General features: G+C 39.8%; 1 protein-coding gene across 1 annotated transcript in view; it reads left to right on the top strand.

Annotated features, from left to right (window-relative positions):
• The window catches only part of NT5E (5'-nucleotidase ecto), a 59,441-nt gene that overhangs the window by 34,433 nt on the left and 10,110 nt on the right, over nt 1-14,898 (top strand). The window contains exon 4 of the mRNA XM_037843730.1: nt 14,161-14,358. Coding sequence (XP_037699658.1) covers nt 14,161-14,358 — 198 coding nt within the window. The remainder of the gene's footprint in view (nt 1-14,160; nt 14,359-14,898) is intronic.

The following is a 14,898-nucleotide window of genomic DNA, read 5'->3' as shown; positions in this document are numbered from 1 at the left end:
ACATAGCACAGTCATCCCTCAACAGAGGATCCGGGGTGCACAGCCTGGAAGAGGGGCCCACTTGCAAGTCTCAGGAGCCATACGCCAATACCAAGGACTTGTGGGTCAGTGGCAGAGGACAAACTGTGGCAGGACTGAACTGAAGGATTAGACTATTGCAGCAGCTTTAAAACTCTAGGATCATCAGGGAGATTTGATTGTTAGGGCCACCCCCCCTCCCCGACTGCCCAGAAACACGCCCCACATACAGGGCAGGCAACACCAACTACACACGCAAGCTTGGTACAAACCAATTGGACCCCACAAGACTCACTCCCCCCTCACCAAAAAGGCTAAGCAGGGGAGAACTGGCTTGTGGAGAACAGGTGGCTCGTGGACGCCACCTGCTGGTTAGTTAGAGAAAGTGTACTCCACGAAGCTGTAGATCTGATAAATTAGAGATAAGGACTTCAATTGGTCTACAAATCCTAAAAGAACCCTATCAAGTTAAGCCAATGCCAAGAGGCCAAAAACAACAGAAAATTCTAAAGCATATGAGAAAACCAGACAACTTGGATAACCCAAGCCCAAACACCCAAATCAAAAGATCAGAAGAGACACAGTCCCTAGAGCAACTAATCAAAGAACTAAAGATGAACAATGAGACCATAGTACGGGATAGAAAGGATATCAAGAAGACCCTAGAAGAGCATAAAGAAGACATTGCAAGACTAAATAAAAAATAGATATCTTATGGAAATTAAAGAAACTGTTGACCAAATTAAAAAGATTCTGGACACTCATAGTACAAGACTAGAGGAAGTCGAACAACAAATCAGTGACCTGGAAGATGACAAAATGGAAAATGAAAGCACAAAAGAAAGAATGGGGAAAAAAATCAAAAAAATCAAAATGGACCTCAGGGATATGATAGATGATACAAAACGTCCGAATATAAGACTCATTGGTGTTCCAGAAGGGGAAGAAAAGGGTAAAGGTCTAGGAAGAGTATTCAAAGAAATTGTTGGGGAAAACTTCCCAAATCTTCTAAACACCAGAAATACACAAATCATAAATGCCCAGCGAACTCCAAATGGAATAAATCCAAATAAACACACTCCAAGACATATTCTGATCACACTTTCAAACACAGAAGAGAAGGAGCAAGTTCTGAAAGCAGCAAGAGAAAAGCAATTCACCACATACAAAGGAAACAGCATAAGACTAAGTAGTGACTACTCAGCAGCCACCATGGAGGAAAGAAGGCAGTGGCATGACATATTTAAAATTCTGAGTGAGAAAAATTTCCAACCAAGAATACTTTATCCAGCAAAGCTCTCCTTTGAATTTGAGGGAGAGCTTAATTTTTTCACAGACAAATGCTGAGAGAATTTGCTAACAAGAGACCTGCCCTACTGGAGATACTAAAGTGAGCCCTACAGACAGAGAAACAAAGAAAGGAGAGAGAGACTTGGAGAAAGGTTCAGTACTAAAGAGATTCGGTATGGCTACATTAAAGGATATTAATAGAGAGAGGGGAAAAATATATATGACAAACATAAACCAAAGGATAAGATGGCTGATTCAAGAAATGTCTTCACGGTTATAACGTTGAATGTAAATGGATTAAACTCCCCAATTAAAAGATATAGATTCACAGAATGGATTAAAAAAATGAACCATCAATATGTTGCATACAAGAGACTCATCTTAGACACAGGGACACAAAGAAATTGAAAGTGAAAGGATGGAAAAAAATATTTCATGTAAGCTACAGCCAAAAGAAAGCAGGTGTAGCAATATTAATCTCAGATAAAATAGACTTTAAATGTAAGGATGTTATGAGAGACAAAGAAGGCCACTACATATTAATAAAAGGAGTAATTCAACAAGAAGAAATAATAATCATAAATGTTTATGCACCAATCAAGGTGCCACAAAATACATGAGACAAAAACTGGAAAAACTAAAGGAAGCAATTGATGTTTCCACAATAATTGTGGAGACATCAACTCATCACTCTCTCCTATAGAGAGATCAACCAGACAGAAGACCAGTAAGGAAACTGAAAACCTAAACAATCTGATAAATGAATTAGATTTAACAGACATATACAGAACATTACATCCCAAATCACCAGGATACACATACTTCTCTAGTGCTCACGGAACTTTCTCCAGAATAGATCATACACTGGGACATAAAACAAGCCTCAATAAATTTAAAAAGATTGAAATTATTCTCTGACCACAATGGAATACAATTAGAAGTCAATGACCATCAGAAACTTAGAAAATTCACAAATACTTGGAGGTTAAACAACACACTCCTAAACAATCAGTGGGTTAACGAAGAAATAGCAAGAGAAATTGCTAAATATATAGAGACGAATGAAAATGAGAACACAACATACCAAAACCTATGGGATGCAGCAAAAGCAGTACTGAGGGGGAAATTTATAGCACTAAACACATATATTAAAAAGCAAGAAAGAGCCAAAATCAAAGAACTAATGGATCAACTGAAGAAGCTAGAAAATGAACAGCAAACCAATCCTAAATCAAGTAGAAGAAAAAAATATAACAAGGATTAAAGCAGAAATAAATGACATAGAGAACAAAAAAACAATAGAGAGGATAAATATCACCAAAAGTTGGTTCTTTGAGAAGATCGACAAGATTGACAAGCCCCTAGCTAGACTGACAAAATCAAAAAAGAGAGAAAGACCCATATAAACAAAATAATGAATGAGAAAGGTGACATTACTGCAGATCCCAAGGAAATTAAAAAAATTATAAGAGGATACTGTGAACAACTGTATGGCAACAAACTGGATAATGTAGTGGAAATGGACAATTTCCTGGAAACATATGAAATGCAACCTGGGAGCAAGCAGATGCCAGTCACATGCCTTCCCAGCTAACAGAGGTTTTCCGCATGCCATTGGCCTTTCTCCAGTGAAGATTCCCGATTGTTGATGGACACTTTATGGCCTTAAGACAGCAACCGTGTAACCAAATAAACCCCTTTTATAAAAGCCAGTCCAGTTCTGGTATTTTGCATTCTGGCAGTATTAGCAAACTAGAACACCATATATCTGATAAGAGACTGATATCTTGCACATACAAGAAATCCTACAACTCAACAATATAGTACTAACCAAAACCAATTATAAAATGGGCAAAAGATATGAATAGGCATTTTTTTCTGAAAAGGAAAATACAAATGGCTAAAAAAACACATGAAAAATGTTAATCTTCACTAGCTATTAGAGAAATGCAGATCAAACCACAATGAGATACCATCTCACGCTAATAAGAACGGCTGCCATTAAACAACAGGAAACAACAAATGCTGGAGAAGATGTGGAGAATTGGAACGCAGTCATTTCTGGTGGGAATGTATAATTGCAACAGCTGCTGTGGAAGACAGTTTGGCAGTTTCTCAGAAAACTAGATATCAAATTACCCTATGATCCGGCAATTCTACTTCTCAGTATATATCCAGAAGATCTGAAAAGCAGTGACACGAACGGACATTTGTACACTGACGTTCATATGGCATTGTTCACAATTGGCAAGAGAGCAAAACAATCCAAGTGTCCTTCAACAGATGAGTGATAAACAAATTGTGGTATATACATACAATGGAATACTATCAGCAGAAAGAAGGAATGAGGTCCTGAAACTATGGTAACATGCATGCACCTTGAAGATATAATGCTGAGTGAATAAGTCAGACACCAAAGGAGAGATGTTGTGTGTTATCACTTCTATGAACTCCCTGAACAATGTAAAATCAATGTCTTATAACGTAGAATTGGGGGCCTAGTGATAGACAGAACCTAGTGAAGTGGAAATGATAACCTACAATGTTCAGATATATTAGTAAGGGTGAATTTAAGGTATGGAAATGGATAGGGGTGATGATTATTAATGGAACTATAAGTCTCCTGCTATTTTTAAGCAAAAAATTAGGCTCACTCTTTCTCTCTCTGCCCCCACCCACCTGGTCTATGTTGGGGAGCCTGTCTTCCCTGATGGCACTGCCTTACCTCACTTTTGAGGAAAGAGGAGGAACAGGGGTCACCGTCACCAACATTAGGATGAGATTGCTCTCCTTATTTCCCTGTTGGATTCTTGTTTTGCTAAACAGAAAATAGTTTTCTCTCTAAAATTATGCTGCCCAGTTTCTCCCTCATTGCTACTTATACGTCTATTTTCAAAAATCCACAGAAATTATATTGGTCAATTACCATTATCAGGGTGGTGGGAATTATGGATGACTTTTTCTCCATTGGCCAAATATTCTGTAATATTAGTTTTACTTTACAATAAATTGTTTTAAAAACTCACTAAACCCTTGTAAACTTAACCATTAATCCTAAACTTGAGCTATTATAAATCTTGTTGTTAAATAGTATAAGTTGTTTGTTTGGGCTTTTTAAGAAAAAAATAAGAATTTAGCTGGAGAAGGTTTTCCCAGAGTGGTCATCTACAGGGCTGTGTGTTTGTATTCAACAGTGAGTAGTCTTAGCGACTGATTCCCACAAGAAGTCACCATTCCAATCACTTTGTTAAGAAGTCATCATTCCAGTCACTTTGTTAAGCAATGGAGCATGGAGCACACACTATGTGGAAATGTCTGGAGTGGAAGACCAAGTTCTGATTCCAAATTATGACAGAGTTTTTGGAAAGTCTCTTACAGATTAGCAGTTACAACACCTTAAGTATTTTTAAGCCTTGGGGCAATTTATAAGTGAGGGCAAGAGCACTAAGTGGAACATAGCCCAACTGCTTGGGGCAAACCACTGAATCCTGACTTCTTGTCTTTTAAGGGTGAGAAGATACATTTGGCTATATATCAGTTTTATATCAATTTATAGTCACGTTTACCTTCCTTTAAAATCTAAAGAAATAAGCTTATTATCCCCCAAGAGAACACTGTTGGCAGTTAAGGCTTAAAATACACACAGAGCTCCAGTTTGGAATGATGGGAATGTGTTGGTATGGATGGTCATGACAGTAGCACAACATTGTGAATGTAATTAACAGCGCTAAGTTACGTATTTTAAACTGGCTAAAATGGGGAATTTTAAGTTGTATATTTGTTACCAGAATAAAATTTTAGAGAAAATCCATGGAACTGCACTACATGAACAGTGAACCCTAAGTTAAACCATGGGCTATAGTTAATAATGATTATAAAATGTGCTTTCATCAGTTTGTAACACGTTCCACACCACAGCAAGGTGTTGGTGGTAGGTGATGTATGGGAATCCTGTATGCTATGCATGGTTTGTTCTGTAAACCCCACAACTTCTTTAATTAAGAAAAAGAAAAGAAAACAAAACTATCATGGTTGACCTAGAAAATTGGGGAAAATTATTTATAATAGGAAATATCAATGTGGGTGCATTTATTGTATAGAAACGTGTTCTTAATGTCAAAAGTGAGTGGGAAATCTGGTATATGGAATGATACTGAGCCATGAGGATGACTAGATTCTTTGCGAGGGGAGGGTGACAGGAAGCTGTATCATAGGAATACACTGTCTCGAAAGAGCTGCTGACCCTGATCAGATTAAAAAATGTATAATTGTACAAATAACTAAATAATTATATAAATATGTAATCACACAGCATGCAACAAAAGGAGAAGTAAAAGATGCTATGAGAACATATGATAGGAGGGACCAGACCTATCTAAGAAGTTACCAGCCATTCAAGGAATTGGTATTTGGGGCTAAACTCAAAAGGATGTCCAGGAGTCAACTTGGTAGATAGTAATTGCTCTTTATTGAGCACTTACTTAAGTGCTCCATTAAGGCTTTGCTGCATAACTTCTTTATCCTCCCAACAACCATGTTAGACAGGTATTGTGACTTTCTCCATCTTACAGACGAATAACTGTAGCAAAAAGATGTAATAATTCATATGTAAGCCTCTCTTCCAGGGGTTCTTCATCCATTTGCAAACGTCCTGAGGCATGGGGGCGTGGTTTAGGAATGGAAAGAGGCTAAAATTGCTGAAGTGCAGGGTGGTGTCCTGGAGGAAGCTGACAAAGTGAGAAAAGGCCAGATCATGGGGGTGTTAGAAGTCATGAGAGCCGTGTTTAAAAATGTTAGTGTCTTTCCTAAGGCCAGTAGGAAATATTTTAAACTGGGGAGTAACATAATCATGTTTATGTTTTGGAAAGATCACTCAGGCTGCTGTGTGGAGACTAGATTAGAAAAAAGGCAAGAATAGAGATGGACTGAACAGTTAGGAGGCTGTGGCCATGGCGAGTGAGATACAGAAAAGTCTGGTGGGATCAAGCACTTTCAGGTAACTTAAAAGAGACTCATGTCCCTTAGTGGTAATGCTTGAAATACGTCAATTACCAATTATTTTTAAATGCCATTCTTCTTTGCCCCAATTTGGAAGCTCTTAAATCAGTTCCTATATACATTAAAATCATAGCATGGATTGTCTTAAAATATTCTAGAACCTCTGTCACCACGTGATCCGGCCTCTGGACCCCTGCTGGCTCTGGGAGGAAGTGGGCCAGGCCTGCATTTGTGGTCACTGCACCCCTGGGGGGGCTGCAGGCAAGCACCCAGGAGATTCCCCTTGGACGCCCACTTTGTGCTGGGAAATGCCCTGTCTCCACCTCCAGATGTCAGTCCACAACTCTTGGCTTCTCTGCTTTGTTTCCTGGATATTTATTTGCTGGCTGGCTGGAACAGAGTTCTAGAGAACAATTTCCTGCCAAGAATAAGGCGAGTTTCTAAAGCAAGATATGTGGTTCTATGTGGAGAGAATCTTTCAGGGATAGTATCCTTGGCTGAATAGCATGGAATGGGTGTGGAAAATGTGAAGCCCTGGATTGCTGCCTCTGCAATCCAGTTTTCTGGGGTTGCTGAGCTGCGGGGGTTGGGGGCGGGGCCAGAAGCAAGAGGTCCCAGCCAGGGAGGAGGCACCAGACCAGCCATTGCCTCAATCACATGGGAAGTGTCCTCCGTGTTTCAATTCAGTCCATTTAAGAGGCAGATAACGTATCTTTTGTTCTAACAAAAGGAACATTGAGGTGTTTCAGAAAGGGAGAAAGTCCCCTGTCAGGAAGCTGGGGATTGGCTAACTCCTGTTTTGCAGAGTGCATGCTGATCTGATCAGGCATTTGACTGGATGGTCGGATCGCTAACTTTTACATTCTGTTTAAGCTTGGATGTTTCTATGGAGGGAGGGAAAATGAGGGGCTGAAAATGTCAGGCTGACCATTCTCTTGGGTTTCCAGGGATCTCCCAGACTGTGGCTTCTGCATCCGATTAAAGCTTTTTCCCTCCTGGAGGGGAGGTGGGTACTCTCCGTCACCTTGTGGATGTTTTGGGAACTGCACTTTCCCTAGCATTCGGGCTCAGAAGATGAACCACCTGCCCTGACCCTCCCCAGCTGAGGAGGGAAGGGACTGCCAGATCTACCTGGACCCCCGAGGCACAGACCAGGCTTGTTTGCCCAAAGGAGGACAGACAACCAAATGGGAATGAAGATGATTGGACTGTTAGCCTTCACTGCTGCTCTGCAATGCATCAGATCACCTGCAGTTATCAGAGCCAACATCTTTCCATAGTCATCATGGAGCGCAGCAGCTGACACTGTAAATGCAGGTTGGGACGAGGCTATCTCAAGTCCAGTGCTCTTGGTAAAAGTAAAGTTCCAAGACTTTTTTCTTTTTTCCCCAGAGGGAGCAAAAGAATGGGAAATTGAGGCTGTCAACAGCTATTCCTGCTTGTGAAGAGCTCATATTTGCTGCTGTGTGGTTATTAAGCCAGAAGGGGGCTGCTCTAGGCGTGGGAGCATGGGAGGAGTGGGCTCTTCATAACAGGACCCTTGGGTCCTGTCCCTGGCTTGCCTCAGTTAAAGAGAGAATCCCAGAAATAGCTTGGGGCACACACAAAAGGGCAGAGCCTGGGTTTGTATTTGAGTTGGTAAGTGGCCTTTGGCAGCCAGCTCTCGCAGGCTGTGTGGAGTAGTGGAGAGCACTTGAGCTCCAGTACCACACAGCCCTGCTTTGTAATCCAGTCGCCATCGCGTCCCAGCTGTGTGACCTCGGACACTCAACGACCATCAGTCTTCTCATTTGTAAAATGGTGGGGATAATAATAGGACCTGCCTGGTGGGATGGGTGGAAGATTAAATGAAACACAGCCCAGGGCCTGGCTCATGGCAGACTCGCATAAATGTGAACCAACATGTGCTGAAGTTCCAGAGGCCCTCTGTAAACATCTTAGAGGAAGGACCTGCCATGGATCGGCTGAGGGAAGTGATAGAAACAGCTGTGGGTCAAGGGCATCTGTTTCAGTCTTTAATTCTAAAAATGCCTGTTCTAATGCTACTGTCTGTAGAGGTAAGATATGAACCACAGTGTGCCCCAAGGAGGGCATGGGTTTATTTTATTAAAGAACTGCAACACGCCAAGTGACTAGAGGCTGGGGCACCATGCTCTTGTGTGATGGGACTCCCAGCCTGAATGATGAGTGGCTCCCAAGCTCTCCCTAGAGGACCCCTTTGAGACAGAGGTCGACCAGCCAAGCCTGCCTGGGTAGTGTGTGTGCCGGCTGGTCCTCAGGGTGAATGTGGCTCCTGAAAGACACCTGAGAACACTCAGAATTTAGCAGCAAATCCCAAGGACAGCTCTTTGTCATCTCTACTCATTTGTTTAAAATTCTGTTTCAAAGTGATTATCTAAGGTTTCTAGAGGTTACTGTGGCCTCATAAGAAAAAGATGTGTACGTTTATTGAGTACCTACTCTTTGCCAGGCACTAAGCTAGGTAGTTTAGACATTGAACCCTCTCAACAACCCTATGAAATGGAAATTATTATTTCATCCATGTTACATATAGGGAAACTAAAATACAGACAAGTAAAGTGGCTTGGCTGATCTACCTGGCCAGTAAGAATGGAGCCAGGGATATGAAGGAAGTAGGTAATCTTGCAGCATTGCTTCTTCTTTTTTTCAATTAGAGAAGTTGTAGGGGAGCAGGGACAGGGTCTGCTGAGAATTAGAGGCACCACACCTCTTTATGCTGGTGGGGAGATGCGGGCTCAAAGCGCCACCTGCTGGCCAGTGTAGGAAAAGCACCCAGTCTTGAGAAGTGGGTTTACAGAACAATCATGCATAAAATACAGGATTCTCATAAACTACCCTATTATTAACACCTTGCATTGGCATAGAACCTTTGTTACAATTGATGACAAATATTTTATAATTGTACTGTTAGTGATGGTTTAATTTAGGGTTCACTGTGTGGTGCATTCCCATGGATTTTTAAAAATATTTTATTCTTTACTATGTATACAACCTAACACTTCCCCCTTTAACACATCCAGATATATATTTCAGTGCTGTTTAATTACATTCACAATATTGTGCTACCATCATCACCATCCATTACTAAAACATTTCCATCATTCCAAATAGGAACCCTTTATATTTTAAGGCTAACTCCCCATTCCCTATCCCACCCCATCCCCAGGTAACCTGTATTCTAGATTCTGACTCTATGAGTTTGCTTATTCTAATTGTTTCAAATTAATGATATCATATAATATTTGTCCTCTGTGTATGGCTTATTTCACTCAGCATGATGTCTCCAAGGTTCATCCATGTTGTCACATGTATCATGACTTCATTACTTGTATGGCTGAATTGTATTCCATTGTATGTAAATAACACATTTTATTTATCCATTCATCAGTTAATGGACACTTGGGTTACTTCCATCTTTTGGCAATTGTGAATAATACCTATGAACATTGGTTTGCAACTATCTGTTTGAATCCCTGCTTTCAGTTCTTTTGGAATATACCTAGTAGTATGATTGCTGAGTCCTATGATAATTCTGTAATTAACTTTCCGACGAGCCACCAAACTGTCTTCCACAGTGGCGGCACCATTTTACATTCTAACCAGCAGTGGAATGAGTATTCCCTATTTCTCCACATCCACTCTACTTAGAAAAGTAGCAGCCTTTCTAATAGGTGTGAAATGGTATCGTCGTGGTTTTGATTTGCATTCTGCTGATGGCTAATGGTATTGAGCATCTTTTTGTGTGCTTTCTGGCCTTTTCTGTATCTTCTGTGATAGATGGCTATTCAGGTCTTTTGCCTCATTTTTAAATTGGTTGTTTTGTCTTTTTGTTGTTAAGTTGAAGGATTCTTTATATTTTCTAGATATTTAAACATTTATTGGATATGTAGTTTCCAAATATTTTGTCCCATTGTGTACCTTGTCATTTTATTTTCATGATAAAGTTTTTGATATACAAAAGTTTTTAATTTTGATGAGGTCCCATATATGTATTTTTTCTTTGTTTGCATGTCCTTGTGTCAGTACCATGCTGTTTGATTACTGTGACTTTGTGATAATTTTTAAGATCAGAAAGTGTGAGTCCTCCAGCTTCATTCTTTTTCAAGCTCGCTTGACTCTTTGGGCCCCTTACCCTTCCATATAAATTTGATGGTTGTCTTTTTCAGTTCTGCAAAGAATGTTGTTGGAATTTTATTGGGATTGTGTTAAAACCTATAAATCACATGGGTAGGATTGACATCTTAACAATATGTAAGTATTCCAATCCATGAACATGAAATGTCCTCCCATTGATTTAGATCTTTGATTTCTTCAGCAATGTTTTATAGTTTTCTCTGTACAAGTCCTTTATATCCTTGGTTAGATTTATTCCTAGATATTTAATTTGTTATTTGCTATTGTGAATGTAATTTTTTTCTTGATTTCTTCCTCCTCTGCTCATTGCTTGCGTACAGAAATACTACTGATTTTTGGATATTGATATTGCCACCCCTCCCCTCTGACTTTTCTGAATTCATTTATTAGCTCTAGGAGCTTTGCTGTGGGTTTTTCAGGATTTTTTGTATATAGCATTATGTCATCTGAAAATATGGAAATTCTCTGACCGTTGTGGTTGGAGAAGATAGATTATATGATTTCAGTATTTTTTAATTTATTGAGACTTGTTTTGTGACCTAAGATATGGTCTATTGTGGAGAATGATCCACAAGCACTCAAGAAGAATGTGTATTTTACTGTTGTTGAGAGAAGTGTTCTATGTATGTCCATTAAGTCTAGTTGGTTTAGTATATCATTCAAGTCCTGTACTTCCTTATTGATCTTCTGACTAGATGGTCTATCCTTTATTGAGAGTGGTGCATTAAAGTCTCCTACTGTTAATGTAGAACTGTCAATTTCTCCCTTTAAATCTGTCAGTATTTACTTCATATATTTTGGGGCTCTGCTGTTAGGTGTATATTTATTTATAAGTTTTACATCTTCTTGATAATGACCCCTTTATCATTATATAATGACCATCTTTGTTTCTCTTAACTGTTTTTGACTTCAAGTCTATTTTATCTGATGCTAGTATAGCTACTCCAGCTTTCTTTTGGTTTCTACTTGTATGGTATTTTTTCCCCATCTTTTCACTTTCAACCTACTTGAATTCTTGAATTTAAGGCAAGTCTCTTATAGATAGCCTATAGTCGGGGCATGCATTTTTACCCATTCTCCCAATCTCTACCTTTTGACTGGAGAGTTTAATCCATTTACATTTAAAGTCACTACTGATAATATAGGAATTTCTTCTAGCATTTTGCTATTTAGCCTTTGTAAGTCTTTTATCTTTTTTGTCCCTCAATTCTTCCATTAATGCCTACTTTTATATTTATTTGCTTTTTTGTGTTGTACCATATTGAGTGCCTTCTCTGTTCAATCTGGATATATTTTCATGTTTTCTTTGTGGTTACCAGGGGTTAAAATTTAACTTTCATCCATGTTGTATATAGCAATCATATTTGGTTTGATACCGTCTTGACCTCAAATGCATATACATACACTATTCCTATACCCCTCAGTACTCCACTTTTTTTGTTTTTGTTACCATGTATCTTTGTACACTGTATGTCCCAAACCATAAATACATCATTACTTTATATGCATCTGCCTTTAAGCACCTGTAGGAAGTAAGTAGTGGAGTCACATACCAAACAATACACTACAAAAATACTGGCATTTATAACTATTCAGATGGTATTTATAATTATTCAGATGGTTACCTTTACCACAGGTCTTTATTTCTTTATGCTGCTTTGAATGACTGTCTAGTGTTCTCTCAGTCTGCAGAACTCCCTTTAGCATTGCTTGTCAGACAGGTCTAGTTGTGATGAACTCTCTCAGCTTTTGCTTATTTGGTAATGTCCTAATCTCTCCCACTTTTTGAAAGAAGGTCTCTCCAGACTTCCTTGGTTGGCAGATGTTTTCTTTCAGCACTTTAAGTAATTCATCCCACTGCTTTCTTTCCTCCCTGGTTTCTGATGAGAAATTGGCATTCAATCCAGCTGGTACTCTCTTGTATATAACAGGCTACTTTTCTCTTGCAGCTTTCAGAACTCTCACCCTGTCCTTTGTATTTGATAGTATGATCAGTGTATGATGGGGTGTATTTTTCTTCATGTTTATCCTGTTTGGTGTTCTCTGGGCTTCTTGGATGTGCATATTCATGTCTTTTGCTAAATTTGGGAAGTTGTCTGTTATTATTTCTTTGAATATTCCTTCTGCCCTGTTCTATCTTTCTTCTCCTTCTGGGACTTTCATAATATATATATTGCTATACTTGATTGCGCTCCAGAGGTGTCTTAGGCTATTTTTGCTTTTTATAATTCTTTTTTCTTTTTTCTTTTCAGCCTGACTCATTTCAGTTGTCTCATTTTTGAGTTTGCTGATTTTTTCTTTTGACAGCTCCAGTTCCTCCTGGAATTTTTTATTTCAGTTATTGTGGTTTTCAACTCCAGTAGTTCTGTTTGGTTCACTTTAAAACTTTCTCTTTACTAAAATTCTCATATTGTTCATTCATTGTTTTCCTGATATCCTTTAGTTCTTTCTCTGTATTTTCCTTCATCTCCTTGGGCATTTTAAAGATTTTTTTTTAAGTCTTTGTTTCATATGTCCACATTTTGGTCATCTTCATTGGTGTTTTTTGGATTTTTCTCCTATTCCTTTGGTTAGGCCATCATTTCCTATTTCTTTGTTTGTCTTGTACTCTTGTTGCACACTGTGCATTTTAATATTTTTGAATGTTAACTCTGGGATTTATTCTTGAGATGTCCATTTCTTGATTTTGCAACCTGCTATTGATAAGACAAAGATTTTTCTTGAGCTTCAGTCTTCCCGTCAGTAAAGTCTGCCCAAGACAGATGCAGTGTGCAGGTTTCTCCCTGTCTTTCTGGGCCTTTCTTGTCCTGGGCTTGTGCTTGTTAGTTATTTTGGAGTTTCCCTCTATTTCCCAGGAGACAGATCTCCCTCTTTCGGATATTTAAGCAGGGATGCCTTTTCTCCAGACTGTCTGCCTCTTTAGTTTTTTTCATGGTCTTAAGCTGCTTTTGCCTGGAAGGCAAATTCTGGGAGGAGGGTACAATGGAGAGGCCTTTCTCAAGTCAGTCTTTCCCGGACAAAACAATGGCTGCTTTCAGAGCTGGGCCCTCAGCAATCTGAAGTCACTATTCCAAAGCCATTATCAGCAATTTCGCTGTGCCCACCCCTGGTCTTGGGGAAGAGGATTTTTATATCCCTCTCTGTCACCAGTGAGCTAGCCAGGGACTGGACCCCATGGCAGACTGCCGTGAGAGTGGGGAATGGGCACCATAGCTGTAGCACAGAGTGAGCAATTTATTAGTCTTTACCATAATTTACCAGTCTCTTCTTCCCACTCTTCCCTGAATGCTGTACAGTGTTCTACCAACCTCTGGAATTTCAAAATAGTTGTTTCAGACAGTACCTGCCTGTTTAATAGTTTTTCTGGTGGAAAGAATGAGTCCTGGAGCTATCTACTCTGCCATCTTCTCACAATCCTCCCCCAGCATTGCTTCTATGTATTCCCCACAGCACCAGGCCCAGTGCCCCTTCCCTGAGAAGAGCTTACAAAATGCCTGCTGGGTTGAGAATGGAAGGATTATGTGTCAAAAGGGAAATCAGAAACAGGGACCCAAGTTGTGCTTTGAAAGGTCAGCTATGTAGAGCAGCAGGTGGCAAACCATCAATATAAAATTGGCTGTCATCCAGCCAGTGGCCTGATGGCCTGCAGCCAGCCACAGACAAAGGCTGACTTGACCAGCTTTGGCTCTTTTGTTTCAGGCCATCCACCTTCCAAAGAGGTACCTGCTGGGAAGTACCCATTCATAGTCACCTCTGAGGATGGGCGGAAGGTTCCTGTGGTCCAGGCTTATGCTTTTGGCAAATACCTGGGCTACTTGAAGGTAAAGTTTGATGAAAAAGGAGATGTTGTCAGTTCACATGGAAATCCCCTTCTTCTAAACAGCAGCATTCCTGAAGGTAAGTAAAATTTAGGGGGATGTTTCACAATCCAAATATTAGGTGGCTGGCTTTTTGTTTTGTTGTTTTTCTTTAATGTTTTGGGAGAAGACTGTAACATTTTGGAAGTACTTAACCTCTCCCTTAAGATTACCCTCTTGATGAACAAGTAGACTTAAAACACAGTCCCATGCCAAAAATTCCCATTTGCTTCTCCGAGTACTCTCAGCAGCTGACTCTGTGCATCACTCCTGCTTCTACCTCTTAAAAGCTTCACCCTGGCATTGGAAAACCACTCTCAAGTCATGTCCAGAGGAGAGCTGATTACTGAAGTAAAGGTGTTCAAACTGGGCCAGGCAGGGCTCAAATTCTTATTCCCCAAATTAGAAGCATGTTGCCCAGTCTTTATGCATCTCAGTTTCTTTATCAGATGAGGGAGTTAGACTATCAGTGTCTTTCACCCTGTTTTGTCTGGGACTCAAAGTAAGAAAATACATTTTATGTCCTCCATATTCATATAGTGTACGTGAACATCTTCCTATCCTTCCCTCTGATCTCCTG

This window comes from Choloepus didactylus, chromosome 7, assembly GCF_015220235.1.
Source record: "Choloepus didactylus isolate mChoDid1 chromosome 7, mChoDid1.pri, whole genome shotgun sequence".
Classification (NCBI taxonomy): Eukaryota; Metazoa; Chordata; class Mammalia; order Pilosa; family Megalonychidae; genus Choloepus; species Choloepus didactylus.
The sequence above is the reverse complement of the archived record's forward strand: the minus strand, read 5'-3'. Positions and strand labels throughout refer to the sequence as shown.